The 19898-nt window shown below is 40.4% G+C and overlaps 1 protein-coding gene across 2 annotated transcripts in view; it reads right to left on the bottom strand.

The window, feature by feature from the left end:
• The window catches only part of RB1 (RB transcriptional corepressor 1), a 3440561-nt gene that overhangs the window by 2179378 nt on the left and 1241285 nt on the right, over nt 1–19898 (bottom strand). For both annotated transcript variants that reach the window (XM_044073175.1, XM_044073174.1), the window contains exon 8: nt 7326–7474. In XM_044073175.1, the coding sequence (XP_043929110.1) occupies nt 7326–7474 (149 nt within the window). The remainder of the gene's footprint in view (nt 1–7325; nt 7475–19898) is intronic.

A 19898-nucleotide genomic window follows, 5' to 3' on the forward strand; every position in this document is an offset into this window, starting at 1 on the left:
AATCATTTGTAGCACCCACTATAGACCTGCCTGGTGGGTTAACTCCACTCTTGTGTAACTTTAGCAGGCAATAAAAAGTTGCCATAGTACACTTATCTAAGTTCAACTTTTTATACACATCTTCCTTAGTCAAATATCCTAAACGCTGACCCTTATCTATTAGTACTGAATATTTTTGAAGTGTCCCATAATAAGTTTGAATATCAACAACTTTATATAAGTCTGTATCATGTAAATGTGTGTAACACATTTCAAGATATTGCCTATAGTGTAAAATCACAATGTTATTACCTTTATCTGATGGCTTCACTATCAGATGTTTACTTTGAGCCAATTATTTTAGTGCTAACCATTCGCATTTGGTTAAATTATAACGTACCCGAGACTTATACTGACTGAAATCACAGTAAATTTGTTCCAGTGCAAAACGTACCATGGCCATAACGTTTTTAACACTTTCGTTGCTAAAAGCTGGTATAAAATCACTTCTATATTTAATATTAGATGTATTAAGCAAACAATATGCATTAATATGCATTAAAACCAGCATCACTCCCAGTTTCAATAAAAGACAAGCTATCAGAATTACAAAAGAAATATTCATCATCAGACAAACTGTCATTAATATTCACATTCTGGTCAAAATGGCATTTTTATTGCAATTTTCGTGATAGTTTGAAAAGTTCTTGTTCTATGACATACCAAGATGGTAGAGCAGTGGGCACAAATTTTAAACTCAAACTTAATACCCCTATCTGTTCATTAGTCAAACAACATCCAGATAAATTCACAACCAATGATGGCTCAGGTGCAGCAACAGCATTACTGCCATTTACTACATTTATAGTTCTGCTTAAAATGTCCTTCACCTGCCGGCAAAGGTGCTGCATATCCTCTTTCGATTGCAATTCCTTTCTTCTTCTCCCTGTTGTTGTCGAAACCATTGCTGAAATGCCTGTGGCTGTTGAGCTGGTGGTAAAGACAGAAAAGACCTGGAATAATTCTCCGAGTCCGTGGTGAATGACGAACCTTCGGAAGAGGCAAATGACACTGTAGCATTCTTTTTGAAACCTCCCTTCTGACATGTGGAGGATCCAGTCTTTAATGCTTTATGACTGGTGTTCCAAAGAAAGGCCCACCCACCATTATAGTCACGGACATCTCTGTTAATTTTGTTAGTTTTTTGTTCAACAATATCCGACTCTAGCTTCTTTAATTTATCATTTATAGTCACCAACAAATTATCAATTTGCACAGCCCCCACTTTTGAGTAAGCTCCAAATGAGCCTGTTTGATTTCTTCTTTAAGTTTCTTTTGTTTAATACAATCTCGTTCGAACAAAACCATCACCCAACTCCATCACACATTTATGCGCAGCACTAAGCCAACAATCTCTAAAAACCTTCTCTGTGCTGTCACTAACATCATATGGTGTGGAGGGTGATTTGAAAACAGGAAGTCCTCTGAGGGAAATATGCAAGTCTATATAGCGTTGTAAGCCCAGAATATTAAAATAACATTTAGTCTCTTTGTGCAATAAATGCTCAAGTTTGTCTAACATGGTTTGTGCATCAACGGGAAGAAAGCCAGCCTTAGTACCGTCCATAGATAAAAATGGATTATTCATTCTATAAGCTCTATCTTGAATTAAACAATTCATAAAGCCTGGCATACTTTCTCCCCAATACCAAAGTTAGAAGCATTATTACATAAAGTACTAGAGCCAGCAGAGTTCAACACTGTACCACAAGGAGAAATCTGACCATTACCTACTGAGGGCTGTGCAAGAAAGCTGTCCATAGTATGTTGAGAATTAGACTGTAGACCTGAACCACCAGGTAAAGAACGGTCTTCTCTAAAAATCCAGGGAATGTTAAAAGAAGGATCCGTCACCATATATGCAAAACCACCAAATAGCAAAACACAAAAGTAGAAATACCACACACAGGCAGGAAAAACAGGATCCAAAGTGTTTAGTCTTTAGCGCCTCGACTTAACCAGTCTTCAAGAAGTATAGAATAAAGTAGCAAAACATTCCCCTTAAATACCCAACCCTAATAAAACAATTAAAAACAATAAACTAAAAAGTCCTATTATGCCTGTGCAGCTACCATATCACAACTCAAATTTTTATTTTTATTATTGGTATCTAGTCTTGTTGTTAAAAACAAATCACTGTGCCTTGGCTCTGTGATATGCATGGATAAAGCCCTAATTATGACCCATATGAACCAGGTTTGATTAGTGGCTTGGGTGCTGGAACTGTTGAGGTAAGGAGGGTCAGCAGTGAGCAGTCATTGCCAGTTACCCATCCTGGGGGGGGGGGGGCAAAATAATACACCTGCACAGCTCTGCTCTACTGATCCAACAAACTGTTGAGGGACTGCAGGTAGCAGCTTCTTGGTCCATTGTCTCACTCTGGATATAGTTGGGAGGGCATGCATATGCATGCCAGAGCACTCATTAGATCCTCCCTGTGGAGCAGCAGTAAGCAAAGCAACAAGCTGGTCTATGGGAGAGGTTGGTTAGGCAAGGTCTGACTTCAAGCAAATGACAGCCTAATCCTGATGTAATGATGACTAAAGTCTTCAAAGTGAACAAATGGGCCTATGGGCTTCTCTCACTCTGTCCATGGAAGAAATAGGCTGTAGGGTTGTTGCCATGGGTGAGGTATAAATGGGACAGGACTGCTCTCACCTGGAGAAGGATTAGATTAATTTAAGATGTGTCAAGGAGGGTAACTAGGTCTGTATACAATACACTAGTGATAATCACTCATATGTGAAGACTAGTATGAAAATAAAAAACAAAAACTTCTACAACTGATCAAAACTGTGCCATCACAGGAATTTCTCCTTTCTCCAACATGTAGCAATCTCAGATTTGGTTTATAAAAGTAGCGGAGGTATATAATGGGGGCACCCTACATATTTTTTTACTGGTTTCTGTACTTATGACTGCGGTTCATCTTCCAGTGTTTGTAATGTTTTGTGATTGCATTGGTGAATGTTGTTCACAAAACACTCATTTGCATTATGAAGTTTTACTAGGAAGATGACCATGTAACATGATTTTTGTGTTTACAGATGGGCTGGCCAGTACCTATCCATGTGAAAAAGATGAAATGGCCAGATTCTCAGCCTGAGATCATTTTCTGGAGTGCACGTTATGTCTTACTACAAGAAATTTCCTACAGACCAAGTCCACAACATTTTCTCATTATAAGCCAGTCCACTTTCCTGTGTCCCTTTATTCAGCATCACTCAATTCTCCAGCCCAATCTCTTCAGACTGCCAAGCTTGATCATACCATCCTGAACACTTCTTCAGAGTGAACGGCTGCACATAAGCAGAAGCAATATTATCTAAGGTATCTGCCAAAGTTTACAGAAAGAACAATGACTTAGCCTTACCTCCAACATTTCTTTTCAAAGGACACAGATCGACTTCAGTTAAATGTATTTTTAAATCTGCAAATATTGACAATCAGAATACCTAATTAAGGATAGCCTGATAGGCAACAGATAATTAGACCAGGAGACTACCTCCAAATCCAAAGAGCTCCTTGACACAGGGATGACAATCCAATAAATCTCCATTTTCAATGGTAAGACAGACAACTACAAAATGTCTCAGCATCAAAATATAAGCATGTAAATGCCAAGGTGAAACAGAACCTATTTAATTGTGAAGACTTAAAAACAAGAAATAGGTCTGCCCCAAGCAAACCCAAAGATAATCAAGAAATGGAGGAACTTCCCAGACATTCTTTTTTGCTTTATACTTTCCAGCTGTCCCATTGTGCCCATCCATTGCAGGGTATATCTGACCCTCTGCCTCCTACACCAGACTTTCTCCAGTTCAGGGCTGGGAGCAGCAAGGAATTAAGGGTCATCCTGGCTGGGGGTGGTGAGTTATCATGCTGCTGACTACTTCTGTCAGGACTTTTTTTTTTTAATGACCTACCCCTCACTTTTCTCCCCCCCTGTGTTCATCTATTCTGTCAGAGTATTACTCCCCTTTATGGCATACATTTAAGACAATTTCCCCCTCCAGATGGCCATGCCCATCTCCCACTTCCAGCACCTCAAATGACTGGGCCACTAATTAAATCCAGGTCACACTGGCTGTAGTTAGGACTTTTTTTTTTTACTCCACAACACTAGCCCAAAATGAAGGGACTTTTGAGTATAAAAATCAAACTATCAACCCAGAACTGAATCCACCAATATTCAGTCATTTCCACTATTCTCAAATACTTGGCTAAGAATTCAAAATAGTCCTGCAGGAAACTAAATCCATTACTTGTAGACAGTATATTAATGGTTTTGCCCCTACACAGCATGCTCAAAGGACCCACCTGTTCCCTGAGGGACTTACTTATCCCCAGTCCTTGATCTGTAACAGACAGCAGCCCCCCCACAATCTGCCTGGCTAATTTAATTCATATTTCTGGCAAGACCAAGCTGTACATACTATTGTACTGATGCCTTCATGCCTTGTGAAGACACCAGACACTGCACAATACCACTATACTACTGTATGAGGATCAAGGTTGAAGGGGACCAGGATACACCATTATTAGAGGACAGTAAAAAATAAAAACCCATCTTAAAAGGAGATGATGGCCCTCTGTCCTGAAAAGACTGTATCCCATGGAGCTTGGTCCTAGTTGTCACTGACACAGGAAGCTCATTCTCTGTTTTTCCTCAACCTATCCCATGGGACCTAATGTTGTACTGCAAACATCAAAATCCAGACATGATGCATCTGTCTTGGGCCAAAGCAGCTTCAGAATGGTGTATACATAGCACATACCCACCCATCAAGGTTGCATCAACTATTATCATACTATCTCCAAAGACTACCACTCCCTGTTCTGCAATCATAAGGGAAACACAAAGTCATGAAACATTTGTCATAAGCTGGGACATGACAGACAAAACAGTAGAAGATGCACATGTAAAAGAACAGTATGTTCTCCACTGGTTCTTTATTGACTTACTTGGTACATTGCTGTCTTCAGGTCATACTGCAGTATCAGCGCAATGGACTTATCTGACATGTACTTTGTGCTAAAGACTGGGCCAACTTATTTTAGACACTGAGACAGAAATAATAGTTGTGACCTGATGACACTGTGATGTAATAATCTGTATAGACATAAAACATAAAATTCACACCAAGTTTTCTGCTGAGCAAGGCACAATGTACTGTGTATGCCCACAACCTCCTTTAAGCCTTGTTCCAGCCCTGGCATTGAGGCTGCCCCACCAACTTCTGGTACTGTAGGGACTCTTGCTCCGTTCATGCTGGACAGCACTCGGTAGAGATGAGCCTTCATGAATCAGACTACTGACTGTGCCCATGTGAGAATGACAGACAATTCCCAGAACAAAATGTGGCAACCAAATGTAATTGAGGCAGGCTGGTTTCTGAATCATACATTTCTGAAGGTACAAAAGTTGCTTACAGTACATGAGCTTTATGAATTCCAGGCAGTGCTTACTGTAGAGTCACATTTTGTAGAAAACAAAACAAGTACCGTACAGAAAAAGTAAAAGTAGAAGACCAATTTTAAACTTTTCTTGTACTGGTGTGCTTCAAGGGGGTGTATTTAGTCCTCTGCTATTCACCATCCTTACCCACATATGCTCTGCAAAATTTCCCAATAACCATTTAATCAAATTTGCAGACAAATACCACTGAAGTGAGTCTTACAAGGGAGGATGAAGAGAGGGAATATAGGAAGAAAGTCAACTCTCTGATCAAATGGTGCAAAAATAACTTGAATCTGAATGTCAACAAAATTAAAGAAATTATCACTGACTTCAGAAAAAGGCCAACCATTCATTCGCCACTTGAGATAAATGGAGAGGTGGTATTGAGAGTTCAATCTACAAAGTTCCTAGGGGTACACATCTCAGAAGACCTCTCCTGGTCCGTGAACACAGGGCAGATAATTAAAAAAGCTCACCAATGCCTGCACTTCCGGAGAAGGCTCAAAAGAGCAAAGCTTCCTCTGAATGCTCTATCCACTTTCTATAAAGGAGCTATTGAAACTATTCTCACCTGCAACTTTACTGTGTGGTACAGAAACAGTAATACTGCAGAGAGGAAGAAGCTTCAGAGAGTGGTGAGGACTGCAGAGAAGATAGTGGGCACATATCTTCTAACCATGCAAGAACTTTTTACAAAAAGCATAAAAGAGAGCAAACAAAACACTTAGTGACACATCACATCCAGCATTTGGCTGGTTTACTAAACTTTCATCTGGCAAGAGGTTCCGCAGCATCTGCTGTAGGACCTGCAGGTTCTTGAACAGCTTCTGTCCAACATTAATAAGGCTCAAACTCTGACATCAACTTGGATGTCTCCTACTTGCAAATGTGATCTCACTAGTAATACTGGACTGAAAGTGATACACTACTTAATTCACTATAGTTAATATAATCTTACAGAAGTGCAACATCTTTCATTTCACTTAAAGGTGCAATTGCAGTAATTCCTCATGTGCAATATTAACAATCCGTCTTGTCTTCTCTTTTTCTGTGTACAATGTTATTTGTTCTTATGTTTAGGTTTATATGTATGGGTAGCTCTACCTGACTAGAAATAGGTTGCAAGTAGTAATTTTTTTTAGTCATTAGAATAGTTGTCTATTCATCATGTCATATTCTTTTTATACTTAAATTGCCTTTGTACTCTGAAGACAAGCTGATACCCAAAATTTCGTTTAGGTTACACTTGTGTTTCCGAAATGTCAATACAGTTTTCTTTGAATCTTTGAAATCTTTGAACCCCTAGCATAAACAGTGTACAGTATTTGTTTCTAAAGTTCTTTTGATTTAAATGTGTGGTGTAGTATGTTCTGAAAAATCTCTCTGAAAGGATTGCAGGATCTTAAATGTTTTACCTCAGTTACAACTAGAAAATATATACAGAGTGGTAAATTGGTATAACTGCCAGAATCTTGCACAATAATGGGTTGTTAGTATAAAAACAATACTAACACTTTTGAGACTCTTCTTGTGTTAACAGTCAGCACCTGATTAATGCTTTTTTCATCAGCTAAATTCTGCAATACAAGTTCACAGATTAGTAATAGACTAATGGTCCTTATGGGCCATTTTAGGCCTAACCAATTACCTCACTTGAGAATCAAACCCTGCACTGTGTCTGTAAGCTAAACACCCTAACCATTATGTCAACATTTAATACAAAAACCTCAAAGAATATTATAATTTTCATGCATACAGCTCAAGAATCTGCAAATATAAATAAAACATTTTTCATTAGAGAAACATATGATGATGAATCCCTTACCTCTTCTAGGTTACATTCATTTTCTTTACAAAGGGTTTCCAAGACTCTGGTATCAGTTTCTGTTGCCTTGGATATGCGAGCATTTCTGTTTTGACTACGCCTTGACGTTCGGTGACTCACAGATGTTGTTAATTCTATTACAACAGTTTCTGTGTTAAGAGAAAAATATCATTACTTTTCAACTATTCTTCACACAGGTGCCACCTGCATCCCTTAAGCATATTTTTATCTGCATGTAGGTAAAACCTTTATTGTAAGGTTCCCTTAATTCAGTTAAACCGCAATAAAATTCACCGTTCTAACTACATATTTCGAAGGTGGGGAAGGCACTTGTATAACTGCATTAAGCTGTACTGCCTCACAACTTGGCACTATTCAATTACCTCAAATGGCACACCATGCAGAAAGGCAGGAAATGAAGTGTCGGTTGGATAAGGGCAGGATATACTCATCAACTGAGAGAGGAACATGTCTTCTACAGTCAAAGTTTCAATGTACTAAAAGGCAAAGGCACCTCTCACTATTATTCCTTAGTTCAAGAACGGTTATAAAATAACTGGTCCTTCAATCTCCTGCACAGAATTCGAATAGTTTGGCAGTAGCATTAGGATCTCCAGAACATTGCTATTCATCATATCAGCTATCTATGAGGCAATCCTCTGCAATGGACAGACTATTACTATTTTCTCTTCTACATACCTTAGCCTGGCTATTTTTTTCAGCTTCATCTCCTGTGTTCCAGGGTGTGCACAGCTCTTGCAACTCCTTTTTATGAAATCACTAACACTAGGGGAGCATGTCTAGGCCCTGCACCAGCCAGTTTATTCCACACACTACATGAATTCAATTTTAAGACAGGAAACCAATCATAGCACCAAATAGATATCTAAACATACATTTGCCTGACTTTCAGAAAACTCCGAAAGTATCTGCTGGATACAGGCTCATTCAAACACCAAGAGAAATATCAGAATGCTAACAAAAGCCCAACAAAATTAATTCCTCCATTGACATGGTGAATATATCTGATACTGGAGTCTTTCACAATGGGGAAACTGTCAAGAAGCATCCCAAGCATTACCAAAAACCTCCCATGAGGCCAAAGCTAGAGAGAATAGGGAAGAATGTAAAAGCTCAGAAGACCAGCTGCAACAACATCAATGGGTACCGGTCACCTGGAGTCAGGATTCTAAGCACTTATGCTTGGGTGAAGACATAAAAAAAATGACCTAATGGTCATAATGCCAATGTCTGCAATGGGCATGTTTAGAAGCAACCACTGAAATCGACCATACCTGGTAATGTGCCCTTTAACACCACCATTTTCTGATGGAATAGTGGCTGCCAGAAGACAAAGTACAATGTACTTATCAATTCACATGGAGAAGATTTGTTTAATGACTGCCAACCCCTACATCCCTGGACCAAAGGAGATGAACAGCTGTTCAATCCTCCAAAATTCAAGCACTATCTCCAGGTAGAATCTGAACTGGTAGTGTATATCTAGCATGTAAAGAGCTCTTTCCACCCTTAGAAGGAAAACAGTGAACGGAATGAACTGCTATCATTACGGTCAACTGTGACTCCACATTTGGAAGGAAGTAAGAGTTGATCCTCAGGACACCCAGTACATAAGGTACCCTACCAATAAAAGCCTGAGGCCCAACAGCCAATGTGAAAAGGTGCTGAGCATCAATACATTATTTCTTTTCCAAGTATAGCCATACCACTTGGTATGAATGCAGGACAAGCAAACCTACTGGTTGTGAATTTCAGGTCTCAATGAGGTATTCTTGAGAGGAATGCAAAGATGCAAAATCTCTAAGGGGTTGCTTGACTAGCAAGTGCTGGGCCCACAGTCCTGCACCCCACAAGGTATTGATAAACAGAAATAACTTGACACAAGCACTGTGACTTAGCATATCTGGCACAGAAATTGTACAATGGTCTCAGGTAAGTCCAAACAGCTCTGAGGAGAGACTGAGGTTGCAGAGGATGTTTAGCCACCAAAATGAAGAAGACTTTCCATTTAGCAAAATATTTCAAAGATAAAGGCTTGCTGTTGACAGTAATCATTTCTAGAACTTTTGCCGAAACCCAGGCAGGAACAAATCACCTAAAGTAGGAGCCATGCCCTGAAGTAAAGCCATTTGTCACCACAAATAAAGAAAACCTCCATGGCTTATACAAGGATAGTTTCCTGTAAAGATAAAAAACAAGTAATCTCCGTGGTATTCCCGAAGTCTCAAAACAACCCACTAAAGTGTAGTGGGTCTAAAAACAAAACAGTGTAAGAAACGTCTCTGTGTGGAAGACTTTCAGTCCATATATTTCTCGTTAATCACTGTATATTAATCAGATCAGACAATAGTAGTAGATGTAGCGAACGTAAACTCGTCAAGTCAAAAAGTAATAATAGAAAATATATAATTCTACAGAGTTCCTATTTTTGTTTTACTTGGATCGCTTGTCTGTGTACTTAATAAAGGATTTTCAACTGGAAACAGACTGCCTGCCTTGCTTGGATTACTTTCGAATACTTAGTAATGCTGTAGAATTATATATTTTCTATTATTACTTTTTGACTTGACGAGCTTACGTTCGCTACTTCTATTACTAGTGTCTGATCTGATTAATATACAGTGATTAACGAGAAATAGATGGACTGAAAATCTTCCACACAGAGAAGTTTCTTACACTGTTTTGTTTTCCTGTAAAGATAAGGATGAAAGAGCTTGAAAAAGTAACTTTTAAATCAGTAAGGATAACCTTTAGTTTTTCTGCATCTGAATGCAAAATTCAGAATCAGAGGGCACAAAGAGAAGGTGTACAGAAAATCCTCTCACCAAGAGTAGAAAAAACATTTACCATCACTCCCCTTTTCCCTGATGAAGCATAGCTAGAAGTCTGTATTCTTCACAGTGGCAAACAGGTAATTTTGTGGAATGTCCTTTTCCACAGTCATTAGACCAGATAGGACTCCAGAATCCCTTGCTCCAGAAGAGCATTTTAGAAGTATCTCATGGAGTCTGCAAGAATATTTACCATCCTAGGATGTCAAAGGCCATGAGGGTGACATATCTTTCCTACTGCCATACCACTATTACCTATCTGCACATAGGGAGTGCTTACTTAGGTACCGCATGGTCCAGTTGATTAACTGGATCATGAGGGACCCTAGTCTAAACTCTCCCTTCAGAATCAGCAGTGCAAGAAGTACTGGTGTATGTGGAATTTCCTCTGCTGAAATGCCCCCTACCCTGTATTATGTTAAAGCCAAGCTAGGCTCCCAATCTGAAAGTAAAGCCTCTGTCTTCAGAATCTGCAATGGGTTCACACTCAAGAGCAGAAAGCCCATACTCAGACTGAAAGACTGTCCATTACTTCAAAGGTTTGCCTTCACAAGAAAAAAAACAAGACAACACAGTTACCCTGCAACCACTGACATCTCCCAAGCTTACTGCACTACTACAGCTTCAGTGGTGTGAAAGGTACCACGAAGTCTGTGGCTGTCATTAACACTGGGGACATACCCAAGTCCGAGTTTCCCCAGCCTCCCAATCTCATGACCTCATTGTCCTACTCAGTGTTTAAGAACAACCAAACTGTGTCTAACTCTCCCTAGTGACTGCTTTGCCTCACAGGAACAATTTAAACAGCATTTTATACTGAAAATGATGTCTACCTAAAGTAAACTAAAAGTTAACTGGAGCTGCTCAGAGTTTGGTGACTTTAGCCAGGGATCTGGACTGCATCTGAAGTGATATCCAAGGCATCCACTGCAAATAACTGAAAAATAAGTACATTTAAAGCTTGTATTGCACTTTAACTGTGTTTAGTTGAATTGGCGCTTCATTTTTGCTATGTCTCTGCATTTTTTCTGCACTTTGAAATTCTGTATTACTGCCTTACATTTGGAGTGAATATGAACTAAATTCAATGCATCCACTGTGTTCAACAAAAATAAGTATATTTTAAGTTTGCATTGCACCTTTGTGAACTGCATTTTACATAATTGCTGCTTCACTTTTGCTGTTTTTACTGCTGTGACTTTTTTCTGCACTTTGAAATTTCTGAATCTGGCCTGTGCTCTAAAATACAGATCAGCTGAATCTAGGCTGTTTGGTGTTACTTGAGGACTAAAACCAGCCATCCTACATTAAGAAGGCCCCCCTGCACCTTTGTGGCAGAAGAGTGTAGCCCAGAACACATCTGAGTTGGGGACTGCTTGAAAAAGGCCTAGTTTTGGGCTTTCCTATTGGTTAATTTGTGTTAAAACCGTTTAACTTTGTTTGTATTTAAGCCCCACTTTTGTGCTTAGCTGCACACTATGCTGCAGGGTTTAGCGATGCCGTGTATAGATGCAAATGCTTAGAAACAGGCATTTCCCCTTCATATCTGATAGAGAACCCTCTTTAGCTCCACTGACTGTCTGTGTGCAACGCAGTTGCGCATTGCGACCTAGCAAGCAACTCAGTTGAGCATTCTGAGGTGCTGACGCAGTCTTCCACCCTTGGCCCTCTACAAAAAGGGTGGCCTAATGGTTAAGGTGTTTGCCTTACAAACACAAGGTGCAGGGTTTGAGTCTCACAAGGGATAATTGGCTAAGCTTAAAATGGCTCGCAAGGGCAGTTAGCTTAGTAAGAATCTATGAATCTATGAATCTAAAACAGCCACCTTTATTAGGCTCACAAGCAAACCTTGGTCCATCTTGCCCATCCCCACTAGTTACTACAATATACACATGCCATAATGGATGGACAGTTTCTCACCATTTCTCCAGTCAACCTGATTGACATGGACATCCTGAGGTGATGTAGTAATTGCCTCATGTATACAGACAACCACTAGCTCCTAAAGCAAACAAACAGCATGTTAGAGATGTAACTATACCACGAAATTAGAATCAGTCCTCTCACACAACAATATACAAAATGTAAAACAGGTTCTTAGCACACACAACTCTCCTCTCACACAATACAAAGTCAAGACACAAACCTACATATGCAAAGGTACTCATTAAGAGCCTACCAAAAGACCAAAGACCTCACAAGCGCAAACATACACATACTGGTACACGAACAGAATCCACCACTACACGTATCAGTGTCTCAACAATTAAGCCCCTGATGCAAAACATCTCAAAAACTGAATGTTCTGGTCATAGGCAACAACAGTGAGAGACACACAGATGTCCCCCTCAACAGATTAAACAAGGAGAAGGTCACAGTCAGCTGCCTGTCAGGTGCCATGATCTTTCAAAGCACGTACCAAAGTCGATCAGCAACAAGTACCGTTATGACTCTGTCATAGTACATGTTGGTGTGAATGACTTCAGATGTACCTCTGGAAGAGAGACATGACTGAACTCTCAGATTATGTGTCTCAGGCAGGTAGGTCTCTAGCCCTAAGCAGAATTCTACCTTTACCTAGGATGATGCCACAGTACAGACAAAAAATGACTGTTTTCAACTAATTGGCTTAGCTTCTCATGTCACTCCAGGGGGATCCAGTATCTGTCTGCCTGGAAAGACACAGTTGACAGTCCACACTGCTTTGCCAGAGATGGCCTTCACCTGTCTCGTCAAGGCTTTTGGATACTGGCAAAGATGCTTACTTCAACAATAGTGCCTTTTTTTACACAATGTCCAAAAAAAACTTTTGATGTAAAGAAATCCACCAAAGACACACTGAAGGTCATGCTACTTAATGCTAGGAGCTTAAACAGTAAACTGCACTCCCTGGAAACACTCCTCACCTTGGAAGATGATGATGTTTATGCAGTCACTAAGACATGGTTCAAGGCTGTACAAGGCTGCAATGCCTTTCACACGTTCAGACCCCAAAACAAGAGTGAAAGAACCAGAGGTGGAGGTGTATCCATCTTAATTAAATCCAAATACACCTCGAGACTGGTGAAACTGTCCGACTCTCTTGAGCTACTGCAAGTCCAACTGACAATAGGTAAATTCCCTTCTACATCAATGCTAGCTACAGGTCCCCTATCATGAACCAGGGAGAAGCACACTGCCTATCTGGACTTGCTAGAGTCACTCACTACACAGCCAAACACCTTGGTCATGGGAGACTCCAACTATCCTTCCACCGACTGGGCTACTTACATGCACATAAACATGATAGCTACAAGCTTCCAGGACTTTGTTAATTCAAATGCCCTGGAACAGTTGGCCTGCACCCCCACACAGGGCTAAAATGTCCTGGATCTAATGCTCACCAACATGGGGGTGGGGGGTCACTGCACTACCCCCTGTGTGTTGTTCTTCCTGTAAGGTCAGACCATAAATCTGTCTCATTTGAAGTAAATATCAAACTTGACACCCCACAGGAGTAAAAAAATAAACTGAACTTTTTCTCCAAAATAAATACTAAGCAATGGTGTAAAAAGCTTCAAAGCCCCTGCCAACATAGCCAACAATAACTCCTATGCAGAGGAATACACAAATATCCTGTACAGCCACTTAAACAAATACATGAACTCTGCTGTACACAATAGGAACAAAACCAGGTCTTACCACAGAAACAATCCACCCTGGTGGACTCTAAGTATAAATAAGCTGCACAATAAAAGAAAAAAAAATCTGATCTTTAAGAACAGGAGGGAAATTACTCAACGGAGGAAGAATACCCTGCACAGCTTGAACAAGCAAATCAGACATTTTGTTATGTCCTCTAAGGTTAGATATTAGACTAAATTAGCAGCCCTAGCTAAACACAATCATAAGGCATTCTTTAACTACATCCGAAGCCTGAAAGGGAATACCCAGCTGTGACTAACTTATGGTAGACAGTATCACTCCTACTGAACCCAAAGGAAATTGCCAGACTCCTAGCCGACTGAGTTGGCAATAACTTCACCCTCTCCCCCGTCCCCACCAGACATACCCCATAGCAATCTTGACACCAGTCCTCTAGTGAGTATCTCCAAAGAACAGATCATACAAGCACTCTCCAAGGCCATAAATATTGCCTCTATGGGACGAGATAACATCCAAGGCTGCTTACTAAACAGTCTAAAACAAGACCTACAGGAACTACTTGACACTCTATTTAAAAATAGCCTGAGAACTGGCTTTGTTCCGGCACAGTGGCAAACAGCAGCAGCAGTAATCCCTTGCACAAAGGGGATCCATCAACTGACCCTGGGAATTACTGACCCATAAGCCTAACCAGCCTCATCTGTAAAGTCATGGAAAGAATCAAGGACCTTATTCACAAGGACATAGACAAAGTTCAGACCCTTGACCCAACCCAGTTTGGTTTCAACGGTAGGTCTTGCTTATTAAACCTAGTGGACTTGTTTGAGAATGTCACCAAAGCCCTGGATGAGGGCAAAACAGTACATACTGCCTGTCTTGATTTATCAAAGGCCTTTGACATAATACCTCACTAAACTATCAGAGAAACTCTCCCGGCTAGGAATTAACTCATACATTACTAAATGGGTAGCAAACTGGCTCACTGACAGAACGCACATTGTCAAAGTGGGGGAGTCTACCTCCAGCAGTAGATCAGGTACCAATGGGGAACCACAAGGATCTCTGCTGGATCCTCCACTGTTTGGAATCTATTTCTCTGAAGTCCAGGCAAAGGTAGATGGCCTATGGCTTACCAAGTTTGCAAATGACTGTAAACTGGGAGCAATCACATAGTTCTTCAATGATGCTAAAATATTACAAAAAGGGCTGACACAGACAAATGATTGGTGCCAAACTCACGGGCTAAAACTTAATGCAAAAAAAAAAAAATGCCTCATTATCCCCTTTGGCAATGAAGTAGGTCCTGCTAATTATGATATAGACAGCACCCCTCTAAGCTCAAACTCAGTGGTGCAAGACTTGAGAACACAGGTCGATAGCAATCTAAATTTCAATCACCATGTGTCCGTAGTGGTAAGAAAAGCATTCTACATTACACATCTCATAAATAAGACTAGGGAAGTAGGGAGGTTATAGCTCCTCTATACTTGACCCTTATCAGACCACTAAGTCAGTACAATGCTCCCTTCTGTACCTCACCAGACACCTACAGCAACTGGAGAGACTGCAGAGGTTTCTAACCAAGATAATCCAGGGCCTCCAAAACATGACATACTTGGAAACACTGAAAGCTCTGTCACTGTACTCTGCATCATACAGACTGCTGAGAGGCGACCTGTGCCTGACCTACAGACCAGTCTTGGACCCTGCCCTAATGCATATGCTGCACATTCGCAAATTAAATTGGACAAGAATAACTTGCTCCAAGGATCTCAAACTTCCTAGCCTGTGAAATTAACAGAACATGCCAGAGAGAGAGAGCTACATCTCCCAGTGACTGCCACTCCTCTGGAATACGCTCCCACTCCATGTGAAGCAGAGCTCCTCAATGATCCTATTCAAGAGGAACCTTGACAACTGGATGGATGAAGGTAAATTTATCCCGAGGGTGGCACCTATATCCCTCATGGACAGAGGCAGTTGATGCTGATCACAGAATTACTCTAACGATGACCATCTAACTATGGTCAATAAGGGTACTCAGGTTATTAAACTGCTAGGTTTGTAAAGGCCCAGGGCCATTAACCTAGTAACCTCCTATGAACCTTTGAACCTATAAATGTCTATACAGATCCCATACATGATGTACTAGAAAGCACCCATCATTGCACTATCTGGTTATGCTATGGCAGTGGAAGCAAGAACACCAAGAATCATTTTCTAGAATTTCTAAGCATGCTACTTGAAATCTGACTTAGAGAATTCTTATTCTCTGCAGAATTAAGAACAGGCAGAATTAAAACACACAGCCTCAGTCCAGAGGGGAGAACTTCTGTGTCCCCTTTAAGAAATGCAGGCTGGGCCTGTCCTAAGAGCACTGTGGGGATGGATAACAATCCCACTCATTAATCAAAATCCACACATGGCGTTCCTGTCTTAGTCAAAGCAGCTACAGAGTGGTACATATACAAGACATGCCACCCTCTCATTGACCTAACATACTGGCCCTTTGTGATGGACCTCTAAAATGGAGTAAATTTTACAAACTACCCCACCACCATGCAGTCTTGAAACTTCAAACTTTGTCAATATTGCTACTGTTGAGCCTAATGAGAGACTTAGACAGCACAGCTGCAGATGGCAGCAGTACCTGGCATACAGAAGTCCTCCTCAGTCTATGAAAAGACTTGTTCCTTGGGGAGGCTGACATGAGATGCACGTCATACGTGGGATAGACCATTTTAAATACTAAACAACCAGCTAAAGGAAGTTATATATCATATGGTACATTTATTTTCTGTAGCATTCAGAGTAAAGACCTCACTGAGGTCAGTCCTTCCACATAGTCAGAAGCATTTACTCATCCTGATAAACCCTTAGACATCATATGGTATCAGACTGGAAAATATAACTGTACAAGTGAAAAATATAGATTTGCTTTCAACAAGGTACACATTGGAAAGTATGAAAATACAATTCTCACTGCAAATATGCTTCAAATGCAATTAGCAAGAATTCTCCTGCCTGGAAACTTAGTTAAGAAACCTGATAAGCCACAGCATGTCACATTCTTGCATTACCCTTTAGAAGGGGTTGTAAAGGTATTTATTATTATTATTTATTTATTTATTTTACATTTGTTGACCGGGCTAATCTAACTGGATACATATCCATTTTCAGTAGAGGCCCGGGAAGATAAGCTCCAAGATAAAACAATGAAATTAACAAGATAACAAATAAGGAAACATTAAACAAAAAAAATCATATTTACAATGCATATTACAGATTAACACAGTAAATTCAGCAGTGCAGAATACAGGCATAACATAGCATGCTAGTACAATCAAGATGTTCTAGAGGAAGATAGGAAGAGCAAAGTATTAAGAGATACATAACTAGTCAGGCTTAGTACAGGGGCATAACCACTGTGTTCTGAGGAACACTTTCAATTTGTTTTTGAAGCATGATACTGAGGGAAGTGAGGAGAGTTCATATCTAGTCAGGCTTAGTACAGGGGCATAACCACTGTGTTCTGAGGAACACTTTCAATTTGTTTTTGAAGCATGATACTGAGGGAAGTGAGGAGAGTTCATATCTAGTCAGGCTTAGTACAGGGGCATAACCACTGTGTTCTGAGGAACACTTTCAATTTGTTTTTGCAGCATGATACTGAGGGAAGTGAGGAGAGTTCACTGGGGAGGAGATTCCAGGCTTTTCCAACATTATTAGAAAAGAGGGAGTCACTAGCCTTGTTGTTTGGTTTAGTGGTATGTACTAGAAGTATCTACTTTTCCTAAAGAGGAACAATTCAAAATAGAAGTCTTTGAAATATATTCAGGAATTACTATGAGCCTAGAAGGAACCCACAACTTATCCACCATTTATTCTTCACAAGTAGATAAGGTCCTATACAAATACTAAAGTCATTCATCTGAAGAACTCAAGATAAATTATATGAATTTGGCGAGTTGCATAATGCAATATTAGCAGAAAGCGATGAATTACTGTAAGAGCTCACAAAAAAATACTTAATTCTCATACAATAATTGTTTACACAACTGCCAGTAGCATTAGCAGAAAATAGGTAGCACAATACAACAGTTTTGCATGGCTCAAGTGCCCCTCCTGTGTCCCCTAATATGAGCCATCTGCTACCACATCTTAATCTATCTATATACTGTTCCTCTGAGGTTACACAAACTCACAGCAAATATTCTACCAGTAACTCTCCAGAGTTAAATGAAGCATGTGAAATGAAGCAAAAGGAAAGCTTTCATGTCATTAAAAAGCAATGATAGACAACAAAATGGGTGTCTAGTGCTGTGGCTGTTTCAAGGCAAATAAGGATTTGCATTTCTTGGTTTGCCGACTACAATACTCTGCCTGGGCATATTTTCAGCTGAATCTCACAGAGAAAAACTCTAATATTTAGAAAATTCAGGAAAACTTGGTGTAGAAAATGAGTTACATATGTAGATCTACAAGTATGAACTGTCAAACCATAATAAATATTAAAGTAGAACTGCACCCAATAACATATTTTTCAGCATTATCTCGAACTTTTCTGCACTTCTAATGTCTGTTTCAAAGTGATTACCATTATTCTATTTATTTAACTCCAAATTATTTAAAAACATTTTAAGCACAATAATTTTACAATCTTCAAAAATAAAACAAAACTACCTGCAGTTTAAATAATTACAACAAATAAGTGATGATATTAAAAGAGAACTTATGAACTTACCATAACTTGGCATCTGTGTTGTCCAATTTCATTCTTCCGCACTGTTGGGTCTTTGGATCACACTTCTAATCTATCTCTGCCACATTCACACGACTTTAGGATCAGAGTCTCGAGCTCCTCCCTTTCCCATAATGCATCATACCTTTCTTAATTCCTCAGATCACATTTGCTGCCCTAATGGGTTGTACAGCCAGAAGAGAGAGTGCAGAAAGTAAAGTTGTGTACGCTTACAATAAATGTAGATGTTCAAGTGTGCTCACTGTTGCAGTTATCACCTGGGTTATCCCTGCTGTTGTAGCCCTCGGCCGGCCCAAATAACAGAGTCAATGTTTTTCTGTGTCGGCTGCAGTCGCCTGTAGTCCAACGTCAGGTCGTCAGTGCTATAAAGCATGGCAGCTGACGTCATTACATCAGTTTTTCTTGCCCTAACCCATCAGAAGCACAAGGAAATGAGGTAAAGTGGCCCTGGTGACTAAAAGCCACAGTGGGAAGCTTGTGTCCCCCTAGGGGAATAGGATATAAGGGGGAATGAGGGAAAGAAACCAGGACTGCAACAGTGAATACACTCGAACATCTACATTTATGGTAAGTGTACACAACTGTACTATGTTCTTCATGTTTCACTGTTGCTGTCATCACCTGTGGGAAGATTCCCAAAGCTGAGGAGATGGGTGGAAGGATAGGTTAGAGCCCTAGGCATAGGTCAGCAAGCCCGGCAGAACTGCAGAGGCAAACCCTACCCTAGACTTAGAAAAAAGAGGTATGTGGTAATGCTTTGTAAAGGTATGGACAGAGATCCAGGTGGCAGCTTCCACGATGTCCCTGATGGGGCTGTGGAAGTGGAAGCTGCCCTAGTGGAATGGGTACGAACAGACTTAGGGGCAATTTCCCATGTAGTCTATAACAGAAAAGGATACAGTGTGATATCCATTTGGAAATGGTTTGCTTGGAAATGGGCTTCCCCCTCTGCCCCTGGGGCAAAGCTGACAAGCAGCTGGTCTGTTTTCCTGAAGGGTTTAGTACGGTCCAGATAGTATCTGAGCACGTCTAGTGAGTGCAGAATTCTTTCCCCCTTGTTTTGAGGGTTGGGAAAGAAGGCGGGTAGTGTATGGCCTGGTTGAGGGTCACATAAGATACCACATTGGGCATAAAGGAGGGGTTAGTCCTCAGGGAGACCCTGTCTGCATGGAAAATGCTGAAGGGCTCAACAGCCATGAGTACCTGAAGTTCTGAAACCCTTCTGGCTGAGGTGATAACTAGTAGGAAGGCAGTCTTCCAGGAGAGGTATTTCAATTATGTTGAAGCAGCAGGTTTGAAAGGAGGTAAGGTTAG

Source organism: Protopterus annectens, chromosome 5.part1 (assembly GCF_019279795.1).
Source record: "Protopterus annectens isolate FY-2018-M chromosome 5.part1, PAN1.0, whole genome shotgun sequence".
Classification (NCBI taxonomy): domain Eukaryota; kingdom Metazoa; phylum Chordata; order Ceratodontiformes; family Protopteridae; genus Protopterus; species Protopterus annectens.